Here is a 25,618-nt window from a genome sequence, read left to right on the forward strand (position 1 = left end):
CTTAAAAAAAAAAGATAAGACTGGCATGTGCAACCTAGTATGTTCATCAAGACATCATGGTATGATGAAGGCTAGCTACAAAAAAAATGTAAAGATTCAGTTGTATGAATCCATATATATTTACATGTCATTTTTTGAAAAGTACAAAAGAGATGGGTAGAGGGTTTGGAGTTTTGCTTTTGATTTTTCACTGTTGACATTTTTCTGCTTTTGAAGTTGATGGTCATGTGCTAATACTTTAGTTTAGAACAGTGGTTCTTAATCTGTGGGGTCATTAATCACCACATTTTTGGGGGTTAGACAACCCTTTCATAGGGGTCACTTAAGACCATCATAAAACACAGATATTTATTATTCATAACAGTAGAAAACTTACAGTTCAGAAGTAGCAACGAAAATGATGTGATGGTTGGGGGTCAGCACAACATGAAGAATTATATTAAAAGGTTGCAGCATTAGGAAAGTTGAGAACCACTGGCTTAGAAATAGAGGAGCAGTAGTCAGTGCAAAAAATGAAAACATCCACTTCGATGTTTATTTTGAACAATGCCTGTGTCTTCTGAAGAGATTTCCCTCTCCAGAAGCTCAATTGCTTACTTTTAGAAAACACACATAAATTTTCTTCTAAATAAGCTCATTTTCCTAACACATCTCATTAATGTTGCAGATTTGCTACTTTCCATTTTAATTGCATTTCTCAGAGAACATCAGGCAGTAAGGTAGCCAGATAAAGTTTGAATTGATGAAATGTTTCTCTTTTGTGGACTGGGGAGATGGCTCATTTTGTGAAGTGATTGCCAAGGTCAAGAGTTTGATTCTCCAGAAGCCAGGAAGACCAGGCACAGTGGCACACATTTACAAACTCAACATTGGAGAGGCAGAGACAGGAAGATTCCCTGGAGTGTGCTAGTAGTCACCCTACCCTAATTGGTGAGTTCTAGGCCAATAAGACATTAAGCTGATCTCTGGCCTCGACACACATACCCACCCTTACAAAACATTTGACTCCTGTGATTAAACAATGGAGCACGCTTTACAGAAATGCAATATTGACTTAAAAACTATCTCCAAAGCTTGGCAATACTGGGGGGGAGGGGAATCACAAATCACTAATGTAGTATTGGAGCCCACCATTAAATTAATTTATAGAGGTTTTAATGCAATTAAGTTTTCTCCAGACTGTTTCTCTAATGGCACTAGGATTTTTTACTTAATATACTTTAAAACATAATTCATTTTCATTTTTGCAAAGTCATTTAAATATTATGAATATCACTTTTGTACATATTTCCATGGTGACAATATGTTCGCAGTCTATTTAATTTACAGATGATGGGACCCAAATGAAAACTCTCTGAGGACCATAGATCTTCTCCACCACCACATTCCCCTTCCAAGATATTAAGTGTATAAGTTATCTATACTTGCAAGAATGGACTCTTGAAATAGTAATAAATATTGTAAATGATCTGATTGTGAAACTTAAAGGAAATTAAAATCCATAGCAAAGGAAGCATTAGAGATACAAAGAGCCATATGAGAGTAACAACCCTATGTTTGGGGTTCCTAATTTAAGCTAATAAATTATTATGGTTGGAAATGAATACATGTTTTACACAGGCAAATTCAGGATACAGTTAGAGAGTATAAGTTATACATAAGCTTGAAAACCTGAAATCAATTCTTTCACATAAATGTACCAGGAACTGTACACAAGATAGCTAAGGGTCTCTAAATACAGTAAAGAGACTCTGTGGTCACCACCCATAAGCAAAGTTGTTCAGATAATTACTTTAAAGTCTTTTTAAAATATTTTGTGTGTATGTGTGCATGTGAGTGCCTCTGGGGGTCAGAAGTGGTGTTGGATCCCCTGGAGCTGGCCTTGCAGTTGGTTGTGAGCCACATGGTATGAGAGAGGGGACTGAACTTGGGTCCTCTGCGAGAGCAGCAAGAATTCTTACCACTGCATTCTCTCTCCAGCCCAAGCTAGGTAATTGTTCATGCTCCCAAGCCCACATTTAAATAATCTGTACTGGAGGCTATTTAACAAAAAAGAACTAACTAGTTTGAACCCTGAAAGAAAGACATACAAAACTGGTCCAAAGCCTTTCAGCTGAGGAGATCAGCTCCACTCAGATGTCATATTTGGTTTCTCTGTTGAGAAATAGTTGGCAAAGAAGAAGTAGATGTAACTGTGAAAATGATAACTGTAGTTGACAACAACACAAAAATTCTAAAGGATAACAAGTATCACTGTCATGGATGGAATTAAGCAGGAATTAAAATCTAGTGTGAGGAGATTCAGAAATGGCTTAGCTGGTAACAGTGCTTGCTGCCTTTGCTGAGGATCTAAGTTTGGTTCCCATCATCCATGTGACCGGCTCATAATCACCAATAACTCAAGCTCCAGGGAATCTGGTACCCTCTTATCTGGTACCCTCTTATGGCCTCTGCAGGCATTTATACACACACACACACGCACACGCACACGCACACGCACACACATGCACACAAATAGTTAACAAACAAACAAATAAATATAAAAACAAATCTTTAATAAACCTAATGTAAGCTGTATATTTAAGAGTCTATTCTCCCTCTCTGGGTATTTCCCACTACCCCACAAATATGAAAGGAATATTCTTTTAAATAACTGTGGGACAAAATAACAGCCAGGACAGTCTTACCTGTTTTCCAGATGAACTGATTGTCCTTTCTGCCTTCCAAATGAGCTGCTTGGGACAGCAGGAGAGAAAACACCAGAAAGAGCTTCCTCATGCTCCTCAGAACCCAGTGAGTGACAGCCAGATCACTCCTTGGAAACATTCTTCAGATTTTTCAGCGTCTTCCCTTGCCTAATCCTGAAAGCAAGAGAGAGACAGGTGAGTGCTACTACTTGGCAATCATGACATGCTCCAACTGCCGGTGACTTTCATGTGACCACATGACAGATGCCCCATTACAGAGTGTTTTATTCTTAAAAGTAATCAAGTTTGGAGGATGTCTCACATATTTGCTTCCTTCTGTTCAGACGAATTCCTTGAGGGGCTCACAACTGAGGAGAGAAATTGACAGGCGCTACTAAGACACAAAGAGGGTGAGGAACGAACATCCTTAACAGCAGTGAGTGGAATGACTCAGAATAAGGCCAGAGCTGGAGAAAATAGAGGGAAATACACAAGACAATATCTGAGAAGAGCCTTTGGGAAACATAAGGGCTTGAAGGAGTCAAGAAGGACACATCTGAGAGAATAAGGCACTGAAAGCTAGTTATGTTTGTGTTCAGGGATTGGTGATTAAGAGGGTAGTTGCTTTGAAGGACATGAAGAGGAGGGAGGAACAGGTGGAGATGAGCTTTGGAATACAGGTTAGCAACCAACTTGTAAAAGGCCTTGAATGTCAGGAGGGAATTTTAAAACAGTAAAGAACTTTTAAATATCTGATTAGTGGGCATCACCAGTTACTAGTGAACAGCACAAGATAAACTGGGGGTCTGGCCCTAGGAAAGACAGAGGGGATCACCCAGCGCTGGAGAAATGGATGAGATCTACATGAGTAAACTGGGGGTCATCATGGAGGGCAAGGGTCAGGGGAAAGAGAGCTTAGGGGAGCAGGAGATCCTAGCTGGATCAGGAAGAGAGTGGGAGAACAAGGAAAGAGATACCATGATAAATTTGAAGACCCCATGGTAATAGGAAGAATCAGAGTGCTAGAGAGGTCCCCAGGAATCCACAAAGATACCTCCACAATAGACTACTAGCAATGGTTGAGAGGGTGCCTGAGCTGACCTACTCTGGTGATGGCCCAACACCCTAACTGTCCTGATAGAACCCTCATCTGGTGACTAATGGAAGCAGATGCAGAGATCCATGGCCAAGGCCCAGGCAGAGCTCCAGGAGTCCAATGGATGAGAGAGAGGAGGGATCATATGAGCAAGAGATATCAAGACCATGATTAGAAAAAGTACAGAGACAACTAGCCAAACTAGTGGAAACACATGAACTGTGAACCAATAGCTGAGGAGCCCCATGGTATTGAACTAGGCCCTCTAGATAAGTGAGACAGTTGTTTAGCTTGAACTATTTAGGGGGCCCCCAGGCAGTGGGATCAGGACCTGTCCTTAGTGCATGAGTCGGCTTTTTGAAACCCAGTGCCTATGCTGAGACACTTTGTGCAGTCTTGGTGCAGGGAGGAGGGGTGTGGAACTGCCTCAACTGAATCTACCAGGCTCTGCTGACTCCCCAGGGGAGACCTTGCCTTGGAGGAGGTGGGAATGGGGAGTGGGTTAGGCAGGGAAGGCTGAGGGTGGGAGGAGGGAGGACAGGGGAATCCGGGTTGATAAGTAAAATGAATAGAAAATCTAATAAAAAGAAAAGAAAAAAACTAAAAAAAAAAAAATTAAGGGTCAGGGTTATGAAACTGGTGAAATAATTCCAGCAACTATGAATAAGTAAAACTATTAAGAGATATTTGAGAAATAGAAGATAAACTGGGCAGAAAATATTCAGTGGAGGGTTGGACATGGCTGATAATAGGAAAAGTTTAAACAGGATAATAAAATATAAAATGCAAACACATGAACAGCTGGTACCTATCACAAAGAATCCAAAACCTCTTCAGACACAGCTTTAGAAGGAAAGATTCAAACAATGTTTTAGAATATATGAAATCTGATATGCCTATCATATATACATGTATATTTCTATTTCTTTGTTGGGTATTTTTTTGCAATGATAGTGACAGAACTCAGGGTCATATACATGCTAGACAAATGTTACTTTACCTATTCACTACAACCTTAGTTCCAGACAGAATTTCTCTAAACAGAAGAAAATTACATGCTGTGGAATGTTGTTCTGTATGCTGTGAATGTGTGTTGCTCTGATTGGTTGATAAATAAATTGATGATTGGCCAGTAGCCAGGCAGGAATTATAGGCAGGACAAGCAGACAAGGAGAATGCTGGGAAGGGGAGGACTGAGCCAGGAGTTGCCAGCCAGACACAGAGGAAGCAAGATAACAAGGCAGAACTGAGAAAAGGTACCAAGCCATGTGGTTAAACATAGATAAGAATTATGGGTTAATTTAAGTGTAAGAGCTAGTCAGTAATAAGCCTGAGCTAATGGCCAAGCAATTACAATTAATATAAGCCTCTGTGTGCTTATGTGGGGGACACAAGTGGGAGAGATTTGTCCTGACCACCATCTAGCCAGGACACAGGAAAAATTCTAACTACAATTACAACTAGAGCTGCGCATCGTGGAACTAAATTATAATTTGTTCTATGGTCACTCAGAGTTTATACGATATTTTTTTTTTTTTTTTTGTGAATCAGAAAAAGAGATCCCCTTCTCAAGTAGAAACATTTTGAAATTGGTAGATAGTTCTGGCTGTGAGTTGTTTCCTAGAATTCTAGTGGTCAGCCTTCTGAGCAAAGTGTATATATGAGCACGTTCTAACTGTTTGCTTTGGTGAATATCACACATATACCATCATTGGGAGGCATGTTCTCCCCCCCCCCACTCTGTTGGTGAGGAGACTGCTATCTTCAGAGCTAGAACTTAAGAGAGATAAAAAAAAAAGGCTCCTGGAGAGTAAGAGGAGACAGAATTCAGCCACAGGCTCTCTCTTCTACCTCAACTTCCCAAGAGTTAGGAATCAGATGGGAGCTAGACGTATTGTGATGTGTTAAAATCTTCCTAGGTCTTTTGTCTCAATAGACACTTCCACTGAATTCAGACTATTATTTCACTCAGAAAACAGCATAATATTTTCTACAAACACATATATACACAAATGACACAAATGGATGGTTAATTGTATACTATAGATGTGATAAAAGACTTGTCTGGACATTTGTAGTAAGACACCACTGCCTTGCCGGGCGGTGGTGGCGCACGCCTTTAATCCCAGCACCGGGAGGCAGAGCCAGGCGGATCTCTGTGAGTTCGAGGCCAGCCTGGGCTACCAAGTGAGCTCCAGGAAAGGCGCAAAGCTACACAGAGAAACCCTGTCTCGAAAAACCAAAAAAAAAAAAAAAAAAAAAAAAAAAGACACCACTGCCAATTATTCTGCTGAGAAAGTAGAATAAGATATTTTGCCCCCAGAAACAATAGATCTTCCCATGACTCCTACAAGGGTGAAAAATACACCTAGGCAAAAGCAAATGGGCTAAGTATCATACAATGACAGGTTCTAAGTCAGTGTCATATCAAATGGAGTTTAATAAAAATAATGATTGTGTCTGAGGTTAAGCTGTGATTACAAAAGTTAAACAAAGGAATTAGCTAGAAATACCAACTCTCTACTGAAGCCATGCCTTTCCATGATACCAAACTGTCACAATATAGGTGGCTTTGTCCCGTTCTCATTAGTAGGATGCCTTCTTACACATCCATCATATGTAAAACTAGATGCAAGTCATTCAAATGTGAACTAAAGGAAAGTATATCTACTCTCTTTAAAATGACTGTAAATGAGAGGTCAGACAGAGGTCTCAATTGGATTATGAGCTCCAGTGAGATCATGCAGGAGCCAGGGTGATAAGCCAAGGACTCATATTCCAATATTTCCAATTCTGCATCAATCCTTGAATCTTACTTGGAAAAAATATTATCTCAGCACAGCTTACTCTGAGCCTTCATCTCCTCTGAGCACTGCTCACTGGCCTAAAGCCCAGTTCTGACTCTTCAAAGGGACCCACAGCCTTGAGGCCTCTTTCTGTGAATATCTAGGGTAGGACTTTTTACTCATAGTCTATCATCTCCAAGATGAATAGCTTTGAGACCCCCTATACTCCAAGGTCAATATATGTCCTAGCTAACACCAATAAACAAGGCATCATAGCAGTAGGGCTCATAGGATGAGTTTAAAATAGCAACAACAAGATCTAAAGAAGATATTTAAGAATGTACAGCTGAGTTCTGTACAGAGCACTACAGCAGTCATATTCCTGAGAAGACCCACAAGTTACTGGTGTTCTCAGTCTTCCCCAATATACCTAATGGTTTATTTTTTCCAAAGCTTAAATGTAGAGTAGAGGAACCTGGTTGTTAGGAGAGCCACCATGAGTCAAAGTGCATCATTTCATATGTATCTAAGGTGGGTCACTGTCAGGCTCAGGGAACATGCAGGATGGACTCTGAACACAGGTTTGTTGCCTTTTTTCTTTCTCTCAAATGCTTGAAATTCACCAAATTATTCTTTGAGCCACAGTGGGAGTGATTTTTACACCTGTAACTTGAGAGTTCACTATGAACAAAATGAGGGAATAGAGAAGAACAAGAGAACCATTCCTCTGTTTGTATAACACAAACGGGGAAAAAATGCTTTAACTGATAAAATATGCTATGCTGGAGACACCACCCATGATGATATGAATAATTTACATTATAGAGGTTGCTGAATTTCCAAATCAACTTATTTACTATATCTCTTAGCACCCAGGATATATTTGCAAGGAGAGCGTGAAAATGATGAATACTAAATAAGAAACACAGTTTCTCCTTTTCGCCTCAACTTTCTAATCACACAAAGGCCATTCAGCCTACAAAAAGTGTGTCAGTCTTATGCATTTCATTTCCCCCTAAATGCATTCTTATCATCAGAGCCCTTGAATATTTAAAAGGTACAAAACTTTAAAACCATAGAAATTGTTCCAGTTTACCTTCAGCCTGAAGGAATAGGGAAGAGAGGGGGCCAAGCTTACTGTGGCTACGAATTTCCACAGAGCATCATCTAATGCTCACAGTGGAGAAGATGTCGCAGTAAAGATGGCTGATGACGGGCCACACAGCTGTGTGCTCTACTTCATCTTCCATAATGCGTTACTCTACACATGGCAGTATCCTAAGGACATCATTGAAGAGCAGCCTGCTCAGTCTTGTGCAATTTGTACGTGCATATGACCATTTCAAGTATGCATATTGGCATTTCATTTTAAAGATGATGAAGCCAAGGTGTGGGGAATGACTTGAAATACAAAGCTCGTGGAGATAGTGAGCCGTTTGTGAGAGACCTCATTGGCTGTCATTGAAAGCCCAGAGACAAGTATTGTCCTTAAGAAGCCATGAAAATTTCACCATAAATAAAACAAGAAAAATATCCCACTATGTGTGTACCACAAATGAGGAAAGTGCCTTAGCTGTGATAAAATTGTGTTATGCTGGACGTGTAACACCAACACAAGCAATTCCTCATGCCCTTCAAAGCAAAGATCCTTCCCAACTTTATGGGTTCTCTGAGTGGCTCGTGCAAGGCAAGCTCTCTATCATTTTACTTAACACTCATAAAAATCAAAACATGATAAGCAATTATTCCCACTGAAGGATCCTAATGATATCAAATATAAGCATGTAATATGTGGATGTTGACATATATATAATATAAATATATCCTTATATCAGTTATTAATATAAATACATATTAAGAACTGAAATAGCTTTGCATCATAGAATAAAGCACAGAAAAAACTGAAAAATATTTATAATAATGTTTTACCTCTTTCTGTATAAACTCTTGCCAAAAGACATAGCAGATAAAAAAAGATTGAAATGGGTTTTTTAGCCAAAACTTCAACTTAGTAGAAAATGAAGATATGTCTGTATTCCCCACTTCTTCCAGAACTATATATTTTAAAATATGTCCTATTTAAGAAAAAGAAAAAGAAAATAATATTGCCAGGTATACTGGTGCTACCCAGCTGTATGATTTATAGGCTGCAGGGTCAAAGGTATGGCTATCACCCATGTTGAATAAAAAGTGTGGTTCCCTGAAAGAAAGGACAGGCCCTTGCAATTGGCTGCATTCCTATAAAATGTGGATGTCATCTTCAGACTGGGATGATGGATGTCACACCCTGTGCATGAAGGAGGAGAACACAGAAGAATCCCAGGACCCTGCTTTCTTCATCCATCTGTAACTACTGTTTGAGATCAACTTCTCAATTTTCTGCTTTGTAAGAAAAACCTCCTGCTCTGGAATACCTCTTTCTGTGTGCTTCCTCTAACATAAACTGAAGGTAAATCCTAAGCCCCACAGTGTCTGAATCCCTTGGCACAGAGGGTCTATTTATAAACAATGGTTTGTGTGACTGTATCTCTACCACTTACACAGGTTGAAACACACCTCACATGTGGTTCAAGTGACAATATTGAAATGTTCTGCTGAATATGAACACAAATGACCTTGGTTCTGTGACGATCAAGCTAGTTTATCCTCTATAATGGCTTCCTCATCTACCTACATCTTTGGACATCTTAAGTGCTATTCCATGACACAAAGGGGTACTTACTTTAAGATGATAACTACACACAAAGAAGCTAGAGGAACAGGTTTGTTTTCCTTGATTCATCTGAGCCTGCTGACCAAAGGAAGGAGTAATTATTCTTATAAGCTAACTTAGTTTCCCCTATGAGAATAAACTGGTTCAAATAGCCAAAGTTGCCTGGGCGGTGGTGGCGCACGCCTTTAATCCCAGCACTTGGGAGGCTGGATCTCTTTGTTCGAGGCCAGCCTGGTCTACAAAGTGAGTTCCAGGAAAGGCGCAAAGCTACACAGAGAAACCCTGTCTCAAAACAAACAAAAACAACAACAAAAAACAACAAATAGCCAAAGTTGGATAAGAACATATTAAAGATGCAGCCTTCTAGTTATTTCTACACCTACATCATTCTGAGACTACCTTAAAAGCATTCTTGTAGTTTTATAACCAACTGGCCTCACCCTCATGGAAAATCCTAAAATCTTTTCATGACTTCATAGAGTCTCCCCCACTTCCTTCTCTTGAGACAAGTTGTGAAACTTCCATGTTGGCTCCTTCTCTCTGGCACCCTCTCTTTGGCCCACACCGTTCACACATCCTCTTCATTTTGACATTCACATTTGTATGGTTCTGGCTCTGTCCTCAGATTCCTTCCCTTGCCCAGCTCTGTTTGCTGTCCTGCTTTAAATAGCTCATGTCTCCGTTCCTCTTTCTCCATATCCATTCCTATAACTTAAGCCATAACTTCTGCCCTGGTCCTTACACCTACCACTTTCCATGTCCACATGGACATCTGATAGCCAACTCTTACATATTGACAGAAGCAGAGTCCTTTATTCCTGTGCGACCACAGACCAGTTCTGACTCAGTGTCCTCATGTCAGTAACTGGGTCACATGTCACAAGACCAGGCCCAGTAGTCATCCTGACATCCTATCTCTCAAATTTACAGGTCCACTGTTGATGATGATGCATTCATCAACAAATGTAGTTTCTCTTGCACCAGCATCAAGTCTGGAAAGTTTAGGAATGTTGTCTTTGGGTTTAAGTCTCAATTCTCTCTTTTGTACTCAGAAAAACCAATTTCATAGTTATACAACTCTGTACCCATGAGCTGACAAATTACTTGCTCTTTTAAAATAAGCTTGCTCTACCTGTCCCCAAATCAGAGCAATGGAAAAAGTAGTTCATTGCCTTTTTCTCAAGATGAGGATACTGCAAGTAAGGGAAATAAGAGGTTTAATCAATTAATAGAAATAGCATAAAATAGTCACTAAGGTGTAAAAAAAAGTTTTCTGGGCTATATGCTGCTTAGATAAAACCATAGACCCACTGCTTCTGAGAGTTGATGGTACACATAGAGTGGGACTGAAGGGTGAGAGAGATTTGTCCTGACCGCAGGACCACAGGCCAGGTGGGACATAGGAAAACTTGAACTATACTAAGGAACGTACGTACATACATATTCTGTTTGAGGACTTTGGGTTAATTAAAAATGAAAATAAATTTAATTTGAAATCCTTACATTTTAGAAAGAGTAAAAAATGAATATATAAATATTTCTGTATGTAGATTAAGAAATAAATGAGATATACAATTATCTATTTTGTGATGTATCTTATTTGAATAAGCATGGGTAAATTTAATAATCACTTTCTATATATGTAGTTTACTACACACACACATGTGAAGGCTACAGTGAGATTCATGTGGGCTTACACTCAGGTGCACTAAAGACCCTTACTAAAAAAACAGGATTACTAGACTGTGTGAATGAGATAACTTCCTCTTTTCAAATGATGTTGACCTTTAAAATTAAAAAATATTTAATTACTCATTAATATTTCCTACAATGTAAGATTCTAAATATTTAATACCAAGACAATTATCCGGTTAAACTGTAAGCACAGCCTTGTGTTATCTTGATTAATTATGAATCTAATTTTGCAAAGGAAGCAATTGAAAAATGTGTCCACAGCTGACATCAAAATAATAACATGTTTATAAGCCTATGAAATTCTCCGGGAGTCACTCCCATTATCTTTTATAAGCTTTCACTTACTATGGCTTCACGTCGACCATTAACAAGATGCTCATTAGACTCAAGGGATTGGGAGTGACTCTCCAACATTGTGTACTTTTCACTTCCCCAAACAGCAGAGTGAGATTGAAGGGAAGCATCCCAAATAAAGGGAAATTTAAAAGAAAGTCATAGACTCTTTTTTAATTTTTTTTTATTGTAGCAAAAACACTCAAAGGAGACAGACTATGTTTTTTTAAATAGCATCTTCAAAGTTGACCATGTTTAAAAGTATGAATGTATGTGGGGATGCTAGTTTATTTTTCCATTATTTTAAAATCAGCATGTGAAGTGTTAAGTATCACTACAGCATTTTCAAAGAGTGTCTTAGCAGATTCTCCTCCCTGTGTTCTCGCCTACCCCCTTACCCCCCTTATAACCTCTGCCCTCCCTGCCTCCTTCCCATTCTCATGTCACAGGTGTCCTTTCTGTCACCCTTATGCCTCTCTATTGGTCTCCTTTCTAGCTTCTTGGGCTTTGTACACATTTACACACATTTATATGCATACATATATACATTATATGTGATGTGTAGTTTTTTATTATAGTTTTTTGAGATTACAATTACATCATTTCTCCCCTTCACTCTCTTCCCTTGAACCTCTACTATGGCTCCCCTTTCTTGCTTTCAAATTCATGGCTTCTTTAATTTTTGTTACACACTTACTTACACACACACACACACACACACACACACTTTCCTAAATATATAAATGTAAATGCTCAATCTGTGTAATGTTATGTGTGTGTTGGTGGGGGGGGGGATGTGTGGTTTTGTTTCCAAGGCTGACATTTCAGACTGGATAACCAATTGGTGTATTCTTCCCTGAGAAAGACTATTCCTCCTGTTCCCAGAATTACTTAGTTCTCTGTAATTTTTTTTCTAGGTTTGGGGCATCCTGAGATTTCCACTTTCCATATTGTCTATTGTCATTCTCTGGTCAGGTCATGAATGGGAAAAATGGGGAATCTTTAATAGTAAAAATGGAGGGAAATAAATACAGAAAAGGGAAGGGGCGAATAAAATAACAGTAAGAATGTCAAAAAAATTCATATGGAATCATACCACTAGCTATCTACCTAAAATACCTATAATACATGTAAGTCTGTATATGTGTGTCTCTAAATGAAATTTTCACATCTTGGCTGGCAATGCCCTCCTCCCAAGAACCATAGATTAACAAAACCCTCACACCAAGCATGAGAGACCTTCATTCGAGCTGCTAGTCAGGGCTGTCAAAGCAACTTCCAAAATATTATGGGCTATTGCTCCTGCCATTGGCTTCCTCCAGAGGCAGAAGGCAAGTCCCATGCAGTAAGGATGTAGGATGTGGAAGACCAGTGCTGGATCTGATCTGAAAGACTCCTCCCTGAGGACTAGCTTTCATGGAACCAGAATGTGACATGTAAGCTTCCAAGGGAGAGAAGCAACCAACAGTCCTACTAAGCTATGACACCTATAAACAATAATAGTCAACATGGTACTATTACACAAAGGGCACCGGAGTGGTATACATACCTTGGTGATAACCAACAGCTCTCTAATTGGACCTAAAGCCCCATCAAAAACAGGGAAACAATGCCTAATATTGGAAATCTAGTTAAGTACTTGGGGTTAGCGATGTCATGGATCTTTGAGGAGCATGTACAGTGCCACTTTACTAAACCAGCATAATTCCTAAATATTCACCCGTATAACCACAGATAAGTGCAGTTCTCACACCTCGTCAAGGAAACTTCTCTTTGTAAAAAATAGCAGCTGTTACAGAAAACCATAATTTACCAATCGGAATGAAGACCTATAGATCCCAGTCCAAACTCATACACATACACCACAACCCCTGCACCTAAGGCTCAGGGATCACTGTAGAAGAGGGGCACAGAAAGATTGTAGGAGCCAGTGGAATGGGGAGTTTACTGTGAGATTGTGTCTCCTAGAAATATTAGAGAAACTACTCTCATGAAGTCTTACCAACATGGCATGTAGGTATCTTAAACACACCCACCCAGCCTGAATGCAATGGTTGTGAAGTACATTTTATATATCATCTCCCTACCTTAAGATTATGTCAATCCTACCCACTTCCTGTTTCAAAGGCATGGGCAGAAATCATCGACACTAACTAGAAGTCACCCCTCCTTACCATGCTTCACTGCTAATATGTGTCTATGCATACAGGCAGATATTTTTGAATATTTAATATCTGTGAGCACAGTACGATAGTTCAATATGGGCATATAAAACACAGTGATCAAACCAGGGCAATCTGCATTTTTATCTCTTTAACCATTTATCATTTCTTAGTGTTACTAAGCTTCCAACTCCTTCTGTCCAGTTGTTCTAACAGACATAATAAATTACTGTGAACTATAGTCACCCTACTGGTGTGTATCTCTCCATAAATTACTCCACTTGTCAAACCATATCTTGATACCCATTATCCTACATCTCTGTGTACCCCCTCCTCATGTTTATCCAACTTTCCAAAGTCACGGTCTGCTTTTATGAAATCAGATGTACTAAGCTATATGTGTGAGTGAAAGCACGCTATATTTGTCTCTCTCCTCTGGCTAATTTCAACACAACACAATGCTTTTCAGTTCCTTCCATGTTTTTGCAAATGCAAGATGTCATTCCTTTTTGTGACTTAATGTCATTTTGAACAAACTCACCCAGCCTCGAGGCAATTGTCACACAGTGCGTTTCATCTATCATTGCCCTAGCATGGTATAACTACACCACATTCCTTTTTCTATCTATCCATTGCTACACACCTCGGGTGACTCCATATCCGGGCTGCTGTGGATGCTGTGAAGACAAGGCGATAAAAATGGGAGTATAGGCATCTCTTTGGCATGTTCATTCTCTGTCCCATGGACATACACCCAGGGAGTAGAATAGCTGTATTTATGCTATTTCTGTTTTTGGTTTTCTGAGGTGTCTGTTGACATAATGACTGTCGTGATTTATATCCCCCCCCCCCAAATAGTGCAAACAAATACTTTAAAAATGATAAACTGGCCAAGTTACCAAACCCAAATTTTGAAAGAGTGTTTTTTCTCTCAGAGAAAGACAAAAGTTCACTGGATAACCTAGCAATTTGCCATCGGAAATTTTACATTTGGAAGTTTAATTACAAACTTAGATAAGTGGATTATAATGAAAGATATCTCTAGTGAGGGAGCCTAGACAGATGCATCGTGAATGCATTAAAGAAAACACCAGAGAGAGAACTTTGCACCAGCAGAGAGATTTTAATTAAACAGCAATAGGATGGATCTCTTCTGTGAAATGATTTTACTGTTACCCACTGTTCATTAAAACTATTTACGATAGTTTTTAAAACTATTCCACTCTGGAAAGATGTCTAAACCTGCCAGTCTCCATTATAAGGGCAGAAACTGTGTGTACGAGTAAAGAAGATTCATTGGATAATTGTAGGGTGGAAATGTATTTAACATGCTGATCTTGGAAAACACACAAGGCAGAGTTCTGAACTGCACACAGACCCGAGTCCTTCAGAGAAGTCAAAGGAGCCAACGCTTACCATTACTGTGCCAACTGAAAGTGCAGAGTCCATTAGACACAGGCATAGGAGGGCATTTCTGTCACCTTACTACTTGCATGGACTAGATGACTTATTTGAGGTATCAGCCTGTTGAAGGCATACATTTCAGAAAGCCCTACCAATATTCCTGTGACCTCTGAAGTATCCAAACAAGAATTTACAACTCAATGTAAAAGCTAACATGTTCTCCATTTTGTATGCCTGGATTAGAACCCCCAGCATCCAGACTCAGTGAATACATGGTAAATATTGAATATGTGAAGAAATGAATGAAGTGAATAAGTAGAAGCAAACAAGCACATTCCATTCTGAAGAATGCCTTGTGATGTTATAATATTGTAAAATAAAATATTATCAAATAACACATAACCACACACATATGTGTGTGTATTATAATATATATGTCTATATGCATACACATCCATATATAATAGATACATAATAGAAGAGGGGCTGGAGAGATGATAGCACAGCCGTTAAGAGAATTTGCTGCTCTTCAAGAGGACCCAGTTTGGTTCCCATCACAATTCACAACAGCCCAACCCTGGAGTTTCAAAGAATCTGATGCCCTCTTCTGGCCTCTGTGGGCTCTGCAGCCATTCTCACACAAAACATAAATAAAAATAATAAAAATAAATCTCTTACTGCAAGCCAGGAGGTGGAGGAGCACACCCTTAATCCCAGTACTCAGAAGTCAGAGGCAGGTAGACCTCTGTGAGTTCAAAGCCAACCTGTTCTACAGAATGAGTTCCAGGATAGCCAGGGCTACACAGTGAAACCCTATCTTAAAAAAAAAAAAAAAAAAAAAAAAAAAAAAAACACACATTATAAAAATAAGTAAATAAATATTTTTAAAAGAAACTAATAATGTGTAAAAAGAATTGGTCTAGCCGGGCGGTGGTGGCACATGCCTTTAATCCCAGCACTCGGAGCAAGAGGCAAAAAAAAAAAAAAAAAAAAAAAAAAAAAAAAAAAAAAAAAAAAAAAAAAAAAAAAAAAAAAAAAATCTTGGTGTGCACATCCTTTAATCCCAGCACTCGGGAGGCAGAGGCAGGTGGATCTCTGTGAGTTCGAGACCAGCCTGGTCTACAGAGCTAGTCCAGGACAGGCTCCAAAGCTACAGAGAAACCCTGTCTCAAAAAACCAAAAAAAAAAAAAAAAAAAAGTCTAAGAAAAGCAAAGCCTCACACACTTATGGAAAATGAATTCTCAATTGTATCCCTCTAATATTGCATAATTCTATTTTCTCAGATGTCTAACTTCTCTATTCCCCCCAACAGCACTACAATTTGTATAATAAACATTTCCCAGGCTGTCACTAATTATAAAACCAAGTGAGCATCAACAGACGTTTTTGAGGGGATACCTAAGGAGTCCAAAAGGACCCTTTAGCCAGGCACAGTGGCTCATCCCTGACATATCAGCCCTGGGGAGGCGACAGAAATAAGACTACCATAGGTTTAAGGCCAGCCTGGGGCACACCCTGAGACCTTGCCTCAGAATGCTAACTGGGCAGTATATAACACAGTGGTTGAGTGCCTGCCTGGCATGCAGAAGGGTCCTGGCTTTGATCCCCATCACTGCAGAAAACAAGGACAGTTTTCTAAACCCGACATTATACACAGAGGAGTGACCCGCTGGTGCTTTGATATGGGAAGGAGAATGACACATAGATGCTTTGATAAGTAAACTCTAATTCGTGATTAAGGAAAGCTCTTAGAGGAAACTAAATGAGTTTTATTCCCTGGGCTCATCATCAGGAATGTCACATACCTTGTAATTTCTACAAATAGTTTCGCCTTTTGATTTTCAGTTAGGAGTGGCATTCAGAAGCTTCAAAGGACCTATGGGCCCTTTAAAATACCATTTTAATAGAATCATTTTTCTGTGAAAGTTCAAAAATATAACTTCCCACAGAACTGAATGTTTTACTGTATCTGAGGACTAGACATTAACATCAACACAGACATGACCTCTGTCAGTTGGGGGGGTGAGAAATAACACTCCGAAATTGGAAGGTCAGAGAGAGATGTCTGTTAGAACAAAGAAGTCATCAAGAGAGAGGAAAGGCATACCAGAGATGTCTTACACGCATTAAAATAAAAATGACACTGTCTAATGCATCAGCACAAATACAAGGTGAGGTCATGGAGTCTGGGCAGCAGAATAGAAAAGACCAGGCCCTCCCCCAAATGACTGTAAAAGAAACCTCGCTTTTCCCATGTTGGCCCCACCACTAGACAAGTGGCATTTACACCAAGTCCACAGGTGTCGCCGCGAATCCTTTAGGGAAACCAGATATACAGCTCATCATCCAAGCAGATCAAATTACACTTGCATGGAATTATATATTTATGAGACAAAAACCAACACAATATGTCACCCTGTGGGCCAAATGTCACTTTTTTTTGTATGGTCACAGCTGCGCTTTGATCCTGCAGCTGCTTTCAAAATGCTTGTCATTGGTCACGGTGGAGGGGTTATGAGTTGGCTCAGCCCAGGTGGGAGGGGAAGTGAGAGTCCAAGCTGAAGTTCACACTGGAGAAGAGAGATTTTAAAGGAGAAACACTTGGGTCCCTCCCTACTGCTATTAGGCTATCACCTTTTCTCATTTGCATAATTAGTGCACTTCACAAGCATGCAGGAGTTCAACTTGAAGTTGACCTCTAAAGTAAAGACAACACACAGAAGACTGCAGTCCTATTCAGGACAGAGAACTCTGCCAGGCCTGGGATGGCGGGGGCAGGGGTGTGTCTTACAGTCACCGCCATACCACAAAAACCCAGAGACTCTTCTCCACAAAGACCCAGGATCTTAGTGGCACAGAGCTAGCTCCGTGTTTAAGAGCACGTGATGCTCTTCCAGAGGACCCAAGCTCCGTTCTTAGCACCTACATTAGGTGGCTCACAACAACCTATAACTCTGGTTCCAAGAGACCTGATACCCTCTTCTGACTTCCCCCATGTTCACATACCCATACACTACACCACACTACACCACACTATACACACACACACACACACACACACAATCTGCAATAGAGTTAGGACCGAGACAATGGAAAGGCATCCTGGAACCAGCTTGTGTGAGTTGCCTTCACTTTAGTAAAGTACCCATTAAAGTGATGCACACCTAAATTGACATATCATCTGGCCTTCATCTCTGAGTTTTCTAGAACTCATAAGAAGGCTATAGACAGGATAGGGAAAGATTAGATTTCACCTTGCCTCACGTTTTGCCAGACTGTAAATATATTCATTGTCCTATATTAATTTGTTTCCTAATTCTTTTAGAGCACAGAGAAGCTAAAGACTTCAGTACATGTTCCAACGAACCTTTAACGCGACATTAAAAAATAGAGTGGGGCCCAACAAGAGAGTTCAATGGGTAAAGTTGCTTCACACCCAGACTGACAACTGATTCCATCCCTGGAACTCACATGCTGGTAAGAGTTAGCTAACTTCCACAAGTTGTTCTCTGCTCCCAAGTGTGCATCATGTGTTGTCTTTCTTTATAACTGTTGGTGCCTTTCAAGGCCAGCCTATCCTAGTCTGCAGCTGCTACCAGAAGTGGTTGGGCTGCAAAGGCTGCAGCCTGAGGGGAGTCCGTTCCCTCAGGCACCGACTCTTCCAAAGCTACCAAGGGAACTCATCTAAATCTCTGTCCCTCTAAAGAACTCAAGATTCAAAGGTTGAGGTGGAATGCTGCTCCTCAGAGAGGCTGCACTCACCTCCTCTCCTTTTCTGCATCTCCCAAAAAGCCCTGGTCCCTCTCCCAGCCCCCACTTAAAAGCCCCTCTCCACCTGGCTCCTCCCTACTGCTTCCTGCCGGCTAGTTGCTGACTCAGCCTCCTGACTACAGGTGAATTTTATTTAATCAGACAAATGTAGCACATCTTTGCATCATTAAACAAACGTTCCCGACCATAAACCAAAATAACACACCTTAAAATAATATTCTACAACAATCATGGATGCCTGTCCACAAATACAGACACGCATAAACATAGGTAATTTTTTTTTAATTACTGTAGAACAACTGTCACAGGGGAGGAGCTGTCTTGTGATGAGGGAACCATTTTTAAGAGAGGTCAGCTTGTGGTAATGTCACATTCCTGACAGTCAAATCTTTGCTCAACTATTTCCCATACATGCCAATCCTGTTGCACCCCTCCTTAATGTCTCCCAAGCAACTCTTCCAGCATCTTCTCACTTCCAGCACAATTAGGGATGAATGCAGATGTTCAGTGTGGAAATATGAGAGAACACAGAAAGCGCTAACATGGACAAAGGAAGGACCAAGAAATTGAAAGGAAGTTGAAAGGGGGCTCTGTGTCCCAAGCTTCTCTGGTATCCTTTGTAGCGATTAGATGTTTTCGATGACAGAGAACTCTCTCAATGTCTCACCAAGCAACTGCTTCCTGTTTTTAGGTAGTCCAAATTCCATAATCATGTTCATCTCAATTTCTATTCTTATTCTTTTAATCCAAATCATTTGGTTTCATTTCTTCGTCTGGAGTTAAAACCAAATTATAACTTGTAGTCATCATGATAAAACTGCACAATTGGTCCTTTTTAGGCTATACACGTTCATCCTCTTCCAACCATTTCCTAATAATTGATGTTTCTAGCCTCCACCTAAGTTACCTTTCTAGAGGCATGCCCCAGGGGGTGGAGAGTCTGCTGAAGTATGGAGCTGTGAGAGCTGAGCAGCCCTCAGTGAAAGGTGTTTGTCACTGGTGTAGCAATTATGCCAGAAATAACCTTAAGTGTTTAAAAAAAAACTGTCCACACCAGTGTTCATATCAGGGTTAATTATAAATGTTAATTAGAAACATAGTAATGTTAATTATAGAGGCAGTAACCTAGAAGTCTATTATAGGGAAATGATTAACTTCATTATTATCTTCTCAATGAAGTATTGGTACCCACACTGTTCAGTTACAAAGAGAATAAAAGATATTTTAAAATGTATATAGGTTGGATTGGAATTAACCCTCAATATTGCACTGTTTGACTAAAATATTAGGGAAATCTACACATAAAATTATTGGAGGGATCATACAGAAAAAAATAGGATGTGTATGTGAGAATGCTGCTATTTTTACACTAATACGAGAGGGGGCTAAGGTGATAGCTCAGTCGGTAAAATTCGTGCCACACAAGCATCGGGATCTGAGTCCAAATCCCTGTAACCAATCAAAAACAGCCAGGCACAATGGTGCATGTTTTTCACTCCAGTGATGATGAGATGGAAGACAGAAACAGATTGCGAATCCCGGAAGTGTCTTAGCCAGCCAGCCTAGCCTAGCTACGTAAAGTTCCAGGCCAATGAGACACCCTGCCTCAGGCAAAAGTGGAAGGCACCTGAGGTTGTTTCCTGATCTCTGTATGCAAACATGCATAGAGATGTGCATTGGCACACACAATTGTGCACATAAACACACACACACACACACACAAACACACACAGGTTACTTATTTAGATTAATCAGGATAAAAGGAGAAGAAACCAAATGAAAGGCAAGATACGCCCATCTGTGCACCAGTGGGTTGATGGATGTAGGGACAACCAACCACCTTCTGATTGAACTTGAAACCCACTCCACAGGAAGGCAGGGGGAAGACCCACACCTGGAACTGTGAGCCTGGCTAATAATCCAGATCTGAGAAGGCAGTAGACCCATGTGGGAAGCTTCTTAGTGATGGCTATTTAATCTAGCATAGCCACAAACTGCCTGCTAAATACTTACGCTCGTACTCATCAGCAGAATCTGCTCCAGGCCTTCGTTCTCCAAGCCACTTCCTACAGTCATCGCTATCCCAAGATGCAGAGAATAAGCAATGGATATGGGTTAAGCCCTAAGCAAGTCCACTTCATACCACTCCCTGTAGAGCACAGGGAACATTATAGAGGAGCACTCATGAAGTATATAGGAACCTGAAGATAGGACAAAGGGCTATAGACTGCCATTTTTAGACTCTGTATAATCTCTGCAATGATTAACTCACAACTCTAGTTATCTCACTGGACCCTCAGAAAACCAGCCTGATCAACAAGCAGTCAAGGGAGGACACAGGAGGCTCACAGGGCCCCTGACTGCTGAGCAACTGACTATTACCTGATTCTAGGAGAGCAGGAATCACTGTGTTTAGTTGTATACAGGTTGCCATAGGTTCCCATAGCCACACAAATGGCCCTGGTCAGCTTCAGTGGGTCACAAAACAAAACAGAGATGAAGATGGGAGAGAAATTTGTATGAGAGGGATTTTATGGTACAGGTAGAGAGGAGGGGGGAGTTATAGGGACCCCTAAATTGTGTACATGAGCAAAACTCTCTAATGGCAGATTTGATTCATGAAAATTAAAAGGAATGAGTGAGTAAATTAATTACAAGAGTAGAGACAACATGATGTACCCAACATCCAATGCAGCCCAATTTGAGCATGTATTGGGTTCTTAGGAAAGTATCTGTGGCTGCTTGAAGAAGCCATTTCCCTGACTGTAGATTCTGGCGATCTGTCAGTGCAACAACGTTTTTCCCAGGAAGGGAAATAATCTGGCTGCAAAGAAACCTTAACGATGACTTTAAAAAGAGTGTGTTTCCTTGTGCAGCCATTCGTCCCCGAGTCGCAAAGAGAGGACATGCTTTTCTCCCCCTGGGTGCTGCACAGAGCTCATCTAAACCGGAGTTACTGTCAACTCTTAATAGAAATGCCTGGAGCAAGCCAGTAAGCAGACCCTGGGGTTTCATGGTCTCTGGTAAATAATCAAGCTTATTGTGGGATACTTTTGCCTATCTTTTATAATAAAAATTGAAATGAGTGTAAATGATGTGCCTCTTTCTAGAAAGCACTTTCAGTTTGATTTACTTTCCTTGCAATTACTACTGTGTTCCATAAAGGAAGACTTAAAGCCAAACAGAGCTAGAAACCTAGTTCTCTCTCTTTTGCGTTCTCACTCCAAATGGTTCTGCCAAACATGGGACCCTCTTCTAGTTCCCTAGACGAGTCAAAGCCTATGTCCTTTGCTGTAATGTGGTACAGCGAGAGCCTACAGTAGGCCTGTATTAACAAGGAAGAAGCAGCAGATCTTGAGGCTGAAACTGCCCTTGTAGGGACAGTGCTCCAGTCTACTAGACTGTCTCATGAACATCTCACAACTTTCAAGACAAGTATAAGTGTGCACTCACCTACAGGGTCTTTTCCATCTCATTTTAATAGTTATTCACTCCCCCAAACATTTATGATCTCAAATAGCGTGTTGTAATCATTACTTGTACATCTCTCTCCCATATGTTATACTGTAAGGCTAATGAATGAAGATTCTGTATATTTTTAATATTTCTAGACAGGAATTGTCATAGAAGGACTGAGTCCTTGGTAAATATTCAATGTCCAAAGTTAAGAAAAATGACCTGATAGGAAGTAGAATATACACTTACTAGACTATTAATAATGCCATGAGTTGATTTATGGAATAGGTTTCTGTCAAAATTGTGAGCAAAATTAGAGGTGTGCACCAGGAAAAACTATTTTACATATGGGAAAGCAGGAGTTATTGGTGACAAGAGAACAGATGGGGGTAGCCTGCCTTGATGAGTCTTACCACCTAAAATCCAGTGCACACATAACTCCTTCCCACACTGACTATAAAATTATCAAAGCCGGGGCTAGAGAGATGGCTCAGAAGTCAAGAATACTTGCTGCTCTTGTAGAGGACCAGGGTTCAGTTCCCAGGACCCACATGGTGGCTCACAACCATCAGTACCTCCAATTCCAAAGGATCCAGTGCCCTCTTCAGACTTCCAAAGGCACCAGGCACACATGTAGTGAATATACACACATGCAGGCAAAACATTCACACACAGAAAATAAAATTTAACCCCCTAAAAACAATTTTTAAAAAATTATCAACAGGCAGCTTCTTAGGCCCAGTCCTAGCTGATGTCTGGACTAAAATATAGAGACAGGAGCTGTACTACAATCATCCAGCTCAGCTGCTCCCAGACACCTGCCCTACAGAGACATGGGACAATGGTCTGCTGCTCCTTGAAGCTGTAAAATGTTGGAGTGACTTGCTACCCAGCAGTAAATGGCTAGTACTTATTCTATATCTCTAGATCTCCTCTGGAAGCAGAGGAAGATAAGAAAGTGTAGGCAGTAATAGTGGCTGTCACAGTGCACACTCTTTGTTCTCGTGGATTAAAGACTTGAGAGAAAAGCACAACAGATCTGAAGCTAAGAGCATCAAATCTAAGACTTTCTTCTGCCCTTGCTCACTCTGACTCTGGGAAATTTCCTTCACCCTTCTGACATACCATGTCCTTTCCTGCATAATGAGTGTATAATACCAAAAAGATGGTTTCAAATGAGATAAAACTTCTAAAGCACTCAAACATGGGTCTCAGATACACACACACACACACACACACACACACACACACACACACACACACACACACACAGTGTTTAAATGAGAATTAGCTGAATAAGAATCTAGGAACAGCTCAAAGAAAAGCCAGGTATAGGGAAGTAAACTCTATGGAAAATAAACTACAAAATAATGAGATTCTAAAATAAAACGTTTGACTCATTCAAAGTACTTTGTGCCCAGTCATGCTCCCTACATGTGACAAAATAGGTCCATCTCATTTGTTCAGAAAATTTATTCAACACTCTCATGATTAACCTTAACTATCAACTTGATACAGCTTAGAGTCATCTAGAGGAAAACTTCAATTAAGTAATGCCTAGATAAGGTTGGGCTGTAAATATGTCTGTTAGTGTTGCCTTAATTGTTACTCAATGTAGGAAGGCCATGCCCACTGTGGGTGGCACCGTTCCCTGGGTAGGTAATTCTGAACTGTATGAGAAAGTAAACTGAGTAGAGGCTGGCATGCAGCGTTTCCTCATGGTTTGTGCTTCAAGTTTCTGCTTGATTTCCTGCCCTGACTTCCCTCAGGGATGGACTGCACAACATGGAAGGAAGCTGAATTTAAACCCCCTTTCCCACAAAGTTGATATAGCACAAATTTTAACAGGTTTTATTAATAAAAACAAACCTGAGGCCAGGTATTGGAGGTGAACACTGGAAGATCAGAGAGGCAGAACAAGCCACTGCCACCTCACCTTGCCAGTTCCTCAGCTGATCCTGTTTCCCCAGAATCTCAGTTGAACTGTGCTGCTCAAAAGCCTAAAAGCTTAACCAGGCTCTAGTTCCTAGTCCTCATGCCTTATATACTTTTCTGCTTCCTGCCATCACTTCCTGGGATTAAAGGTGTGAGTCACTATGCCTGGCTGTTTCCAGTGTGGCCTTGAACTCACAGAGATCCAGATGGATCTCTGCCTCTAGAATGCTAAAATTAAAGGTGTGTGTGCCACAATTTTCTGGCCTCGATATCTAGTCGCTGTTCTGTTCCCTGACCCCAGATAAGTTTATTAGGGTGCATGATATAATGGGGAACACAATATCACCACAAGTTGAATTTGGTCACATTGTTTTATCACAGCAACAAAAAGGAAACTAGGCTACTACCCATACCATAATAACCACAATAACCTAATCCAAGGCAAATTAATTCTCTCAAAAGTTTTAGTGGATGCCTACTATAAATAAAAAGTATTATTCCTCGGTCTAAGAGTAAAACAGTATACAATGGTGGTCTCAGCAGATAGAGGGTGAGCTATGCAGCCATCAACTGAAAAGTATTCTAGGAAGAAGGACTGAGTCCTAAGGAAATATAGAGGGAAACATTCCTGGAGAGTGAGTGACAGACAGGTAAACACCAATGTGGTTTTAGAATCTACTCTGAGGAGGCACCACTGACTATGCTTAACAGTTAGAGGACATGATTACTCTGGCCACTCTGTGTAGAAGGTGGAATGGGGTGTGTGTAGAAACTAGAGTGAACAAAGAATCTCTCAAATTCTGGAAACATACTGAAGGCAGTGGCAGATGATTCATTGGTGGATTAAATATGAGTAAAACAAAAGACTCAAGGGTGACTCCATTTTGGAGATGAGCAATTTAAAGAGTGGAATTGCTGCTAACAGACAGGGATCTCTAATAGACAGACTGATCTTGTGACGTTGCAGCACAATATAATCTACAGAGTTCACAACTTGAGAAGTTCAGAATCACAGTATCGAAAGAAAATCACCAAATTTGTAAGCAAGATTGTGATTTAGATTTGGATGGCATTTATAGATATCTGGGTTGTATGTGACCCAAAGGTTGAATACACCCACAAGATGAAACAGTGATTTGTGGTAGTAGGGCTACTTGGAATTTAGTGTGGTATATTAAGACTGAAATACTTATTTTATGTTCTCTTTAGCTTCATCTTCAGCTGGACACACCATAGAATCTTCTGAGGGAGTCAATTGAGGGACTAGCCTGTCACTATGTCTGTGAGGTACTGTCCTGATTGATGATTGATATGGGAGAGTCTAGTCCACTATGGGTGAAACTACTCCCTAGGCAGACAGGCCTGAACTGTATAGCTGACAGCTATCTAGAGAAGAAGACAGGGGAGAGACAGGGGGTAAGCCAGTTAGCAAGCAGAATCCTCCATTTTTATTGCTGTAATTCTTATCTCTGAGTGAATCCCCAGGTTGGAGGTAATTCTGCATGCAATAGCAAGCAGTCCTGCCTTCCGGTTTTCCCACTTGGAGTTCTTGCCCTGGCATCCCTCAAGGACGGTCTGT

At 40.4% G+C, this 25,618-nt stretch overlaps 1 protein-coding gene across 2 annotated transcripts in view; it reads right to left on the bottom strand.

Annotated features, from left to right (window-relative positions):
• Positions 1 to 25,618, bottom strand: part of Thsd7b (thrombospondin type 1 domain containing 7B) — an 848,740-nt gene that overhangs the window by 708,974 nt on the left and 114,148 nt on the right. For both annotated transcript variants that reach the window (XM_028874962.2, XM_028874961.2), the window contains exon 2: positions 2,688 to 2,861. In XM_028874962.2, the coding sequence (XP_028730795.1) occupies positions 2,688 to 2,826 (139 nt within the window). In that variant the 5' untranslated portion in view covers positions 2,827 to 2,861. The remainder of the gene's footprint in view (positions 1 to 2,687; positions 2,862 to 25,618) is intronic.

This window comes from Peromyscus leucopus, chromosome 15 (genome assembly GCF_004664715.2).
Source record: "Peromyscus leucopus breed LL Stock chromosome 15, UCI_PerLeu_2.1, whole genome shotgun sequence".
Taxonomy (NCBI): Eukaryota; Metazoa; Chordata; class Mammalia; order Rodentia; family Cricetidae; genus Peromyscus; species Peromyscus leucopus.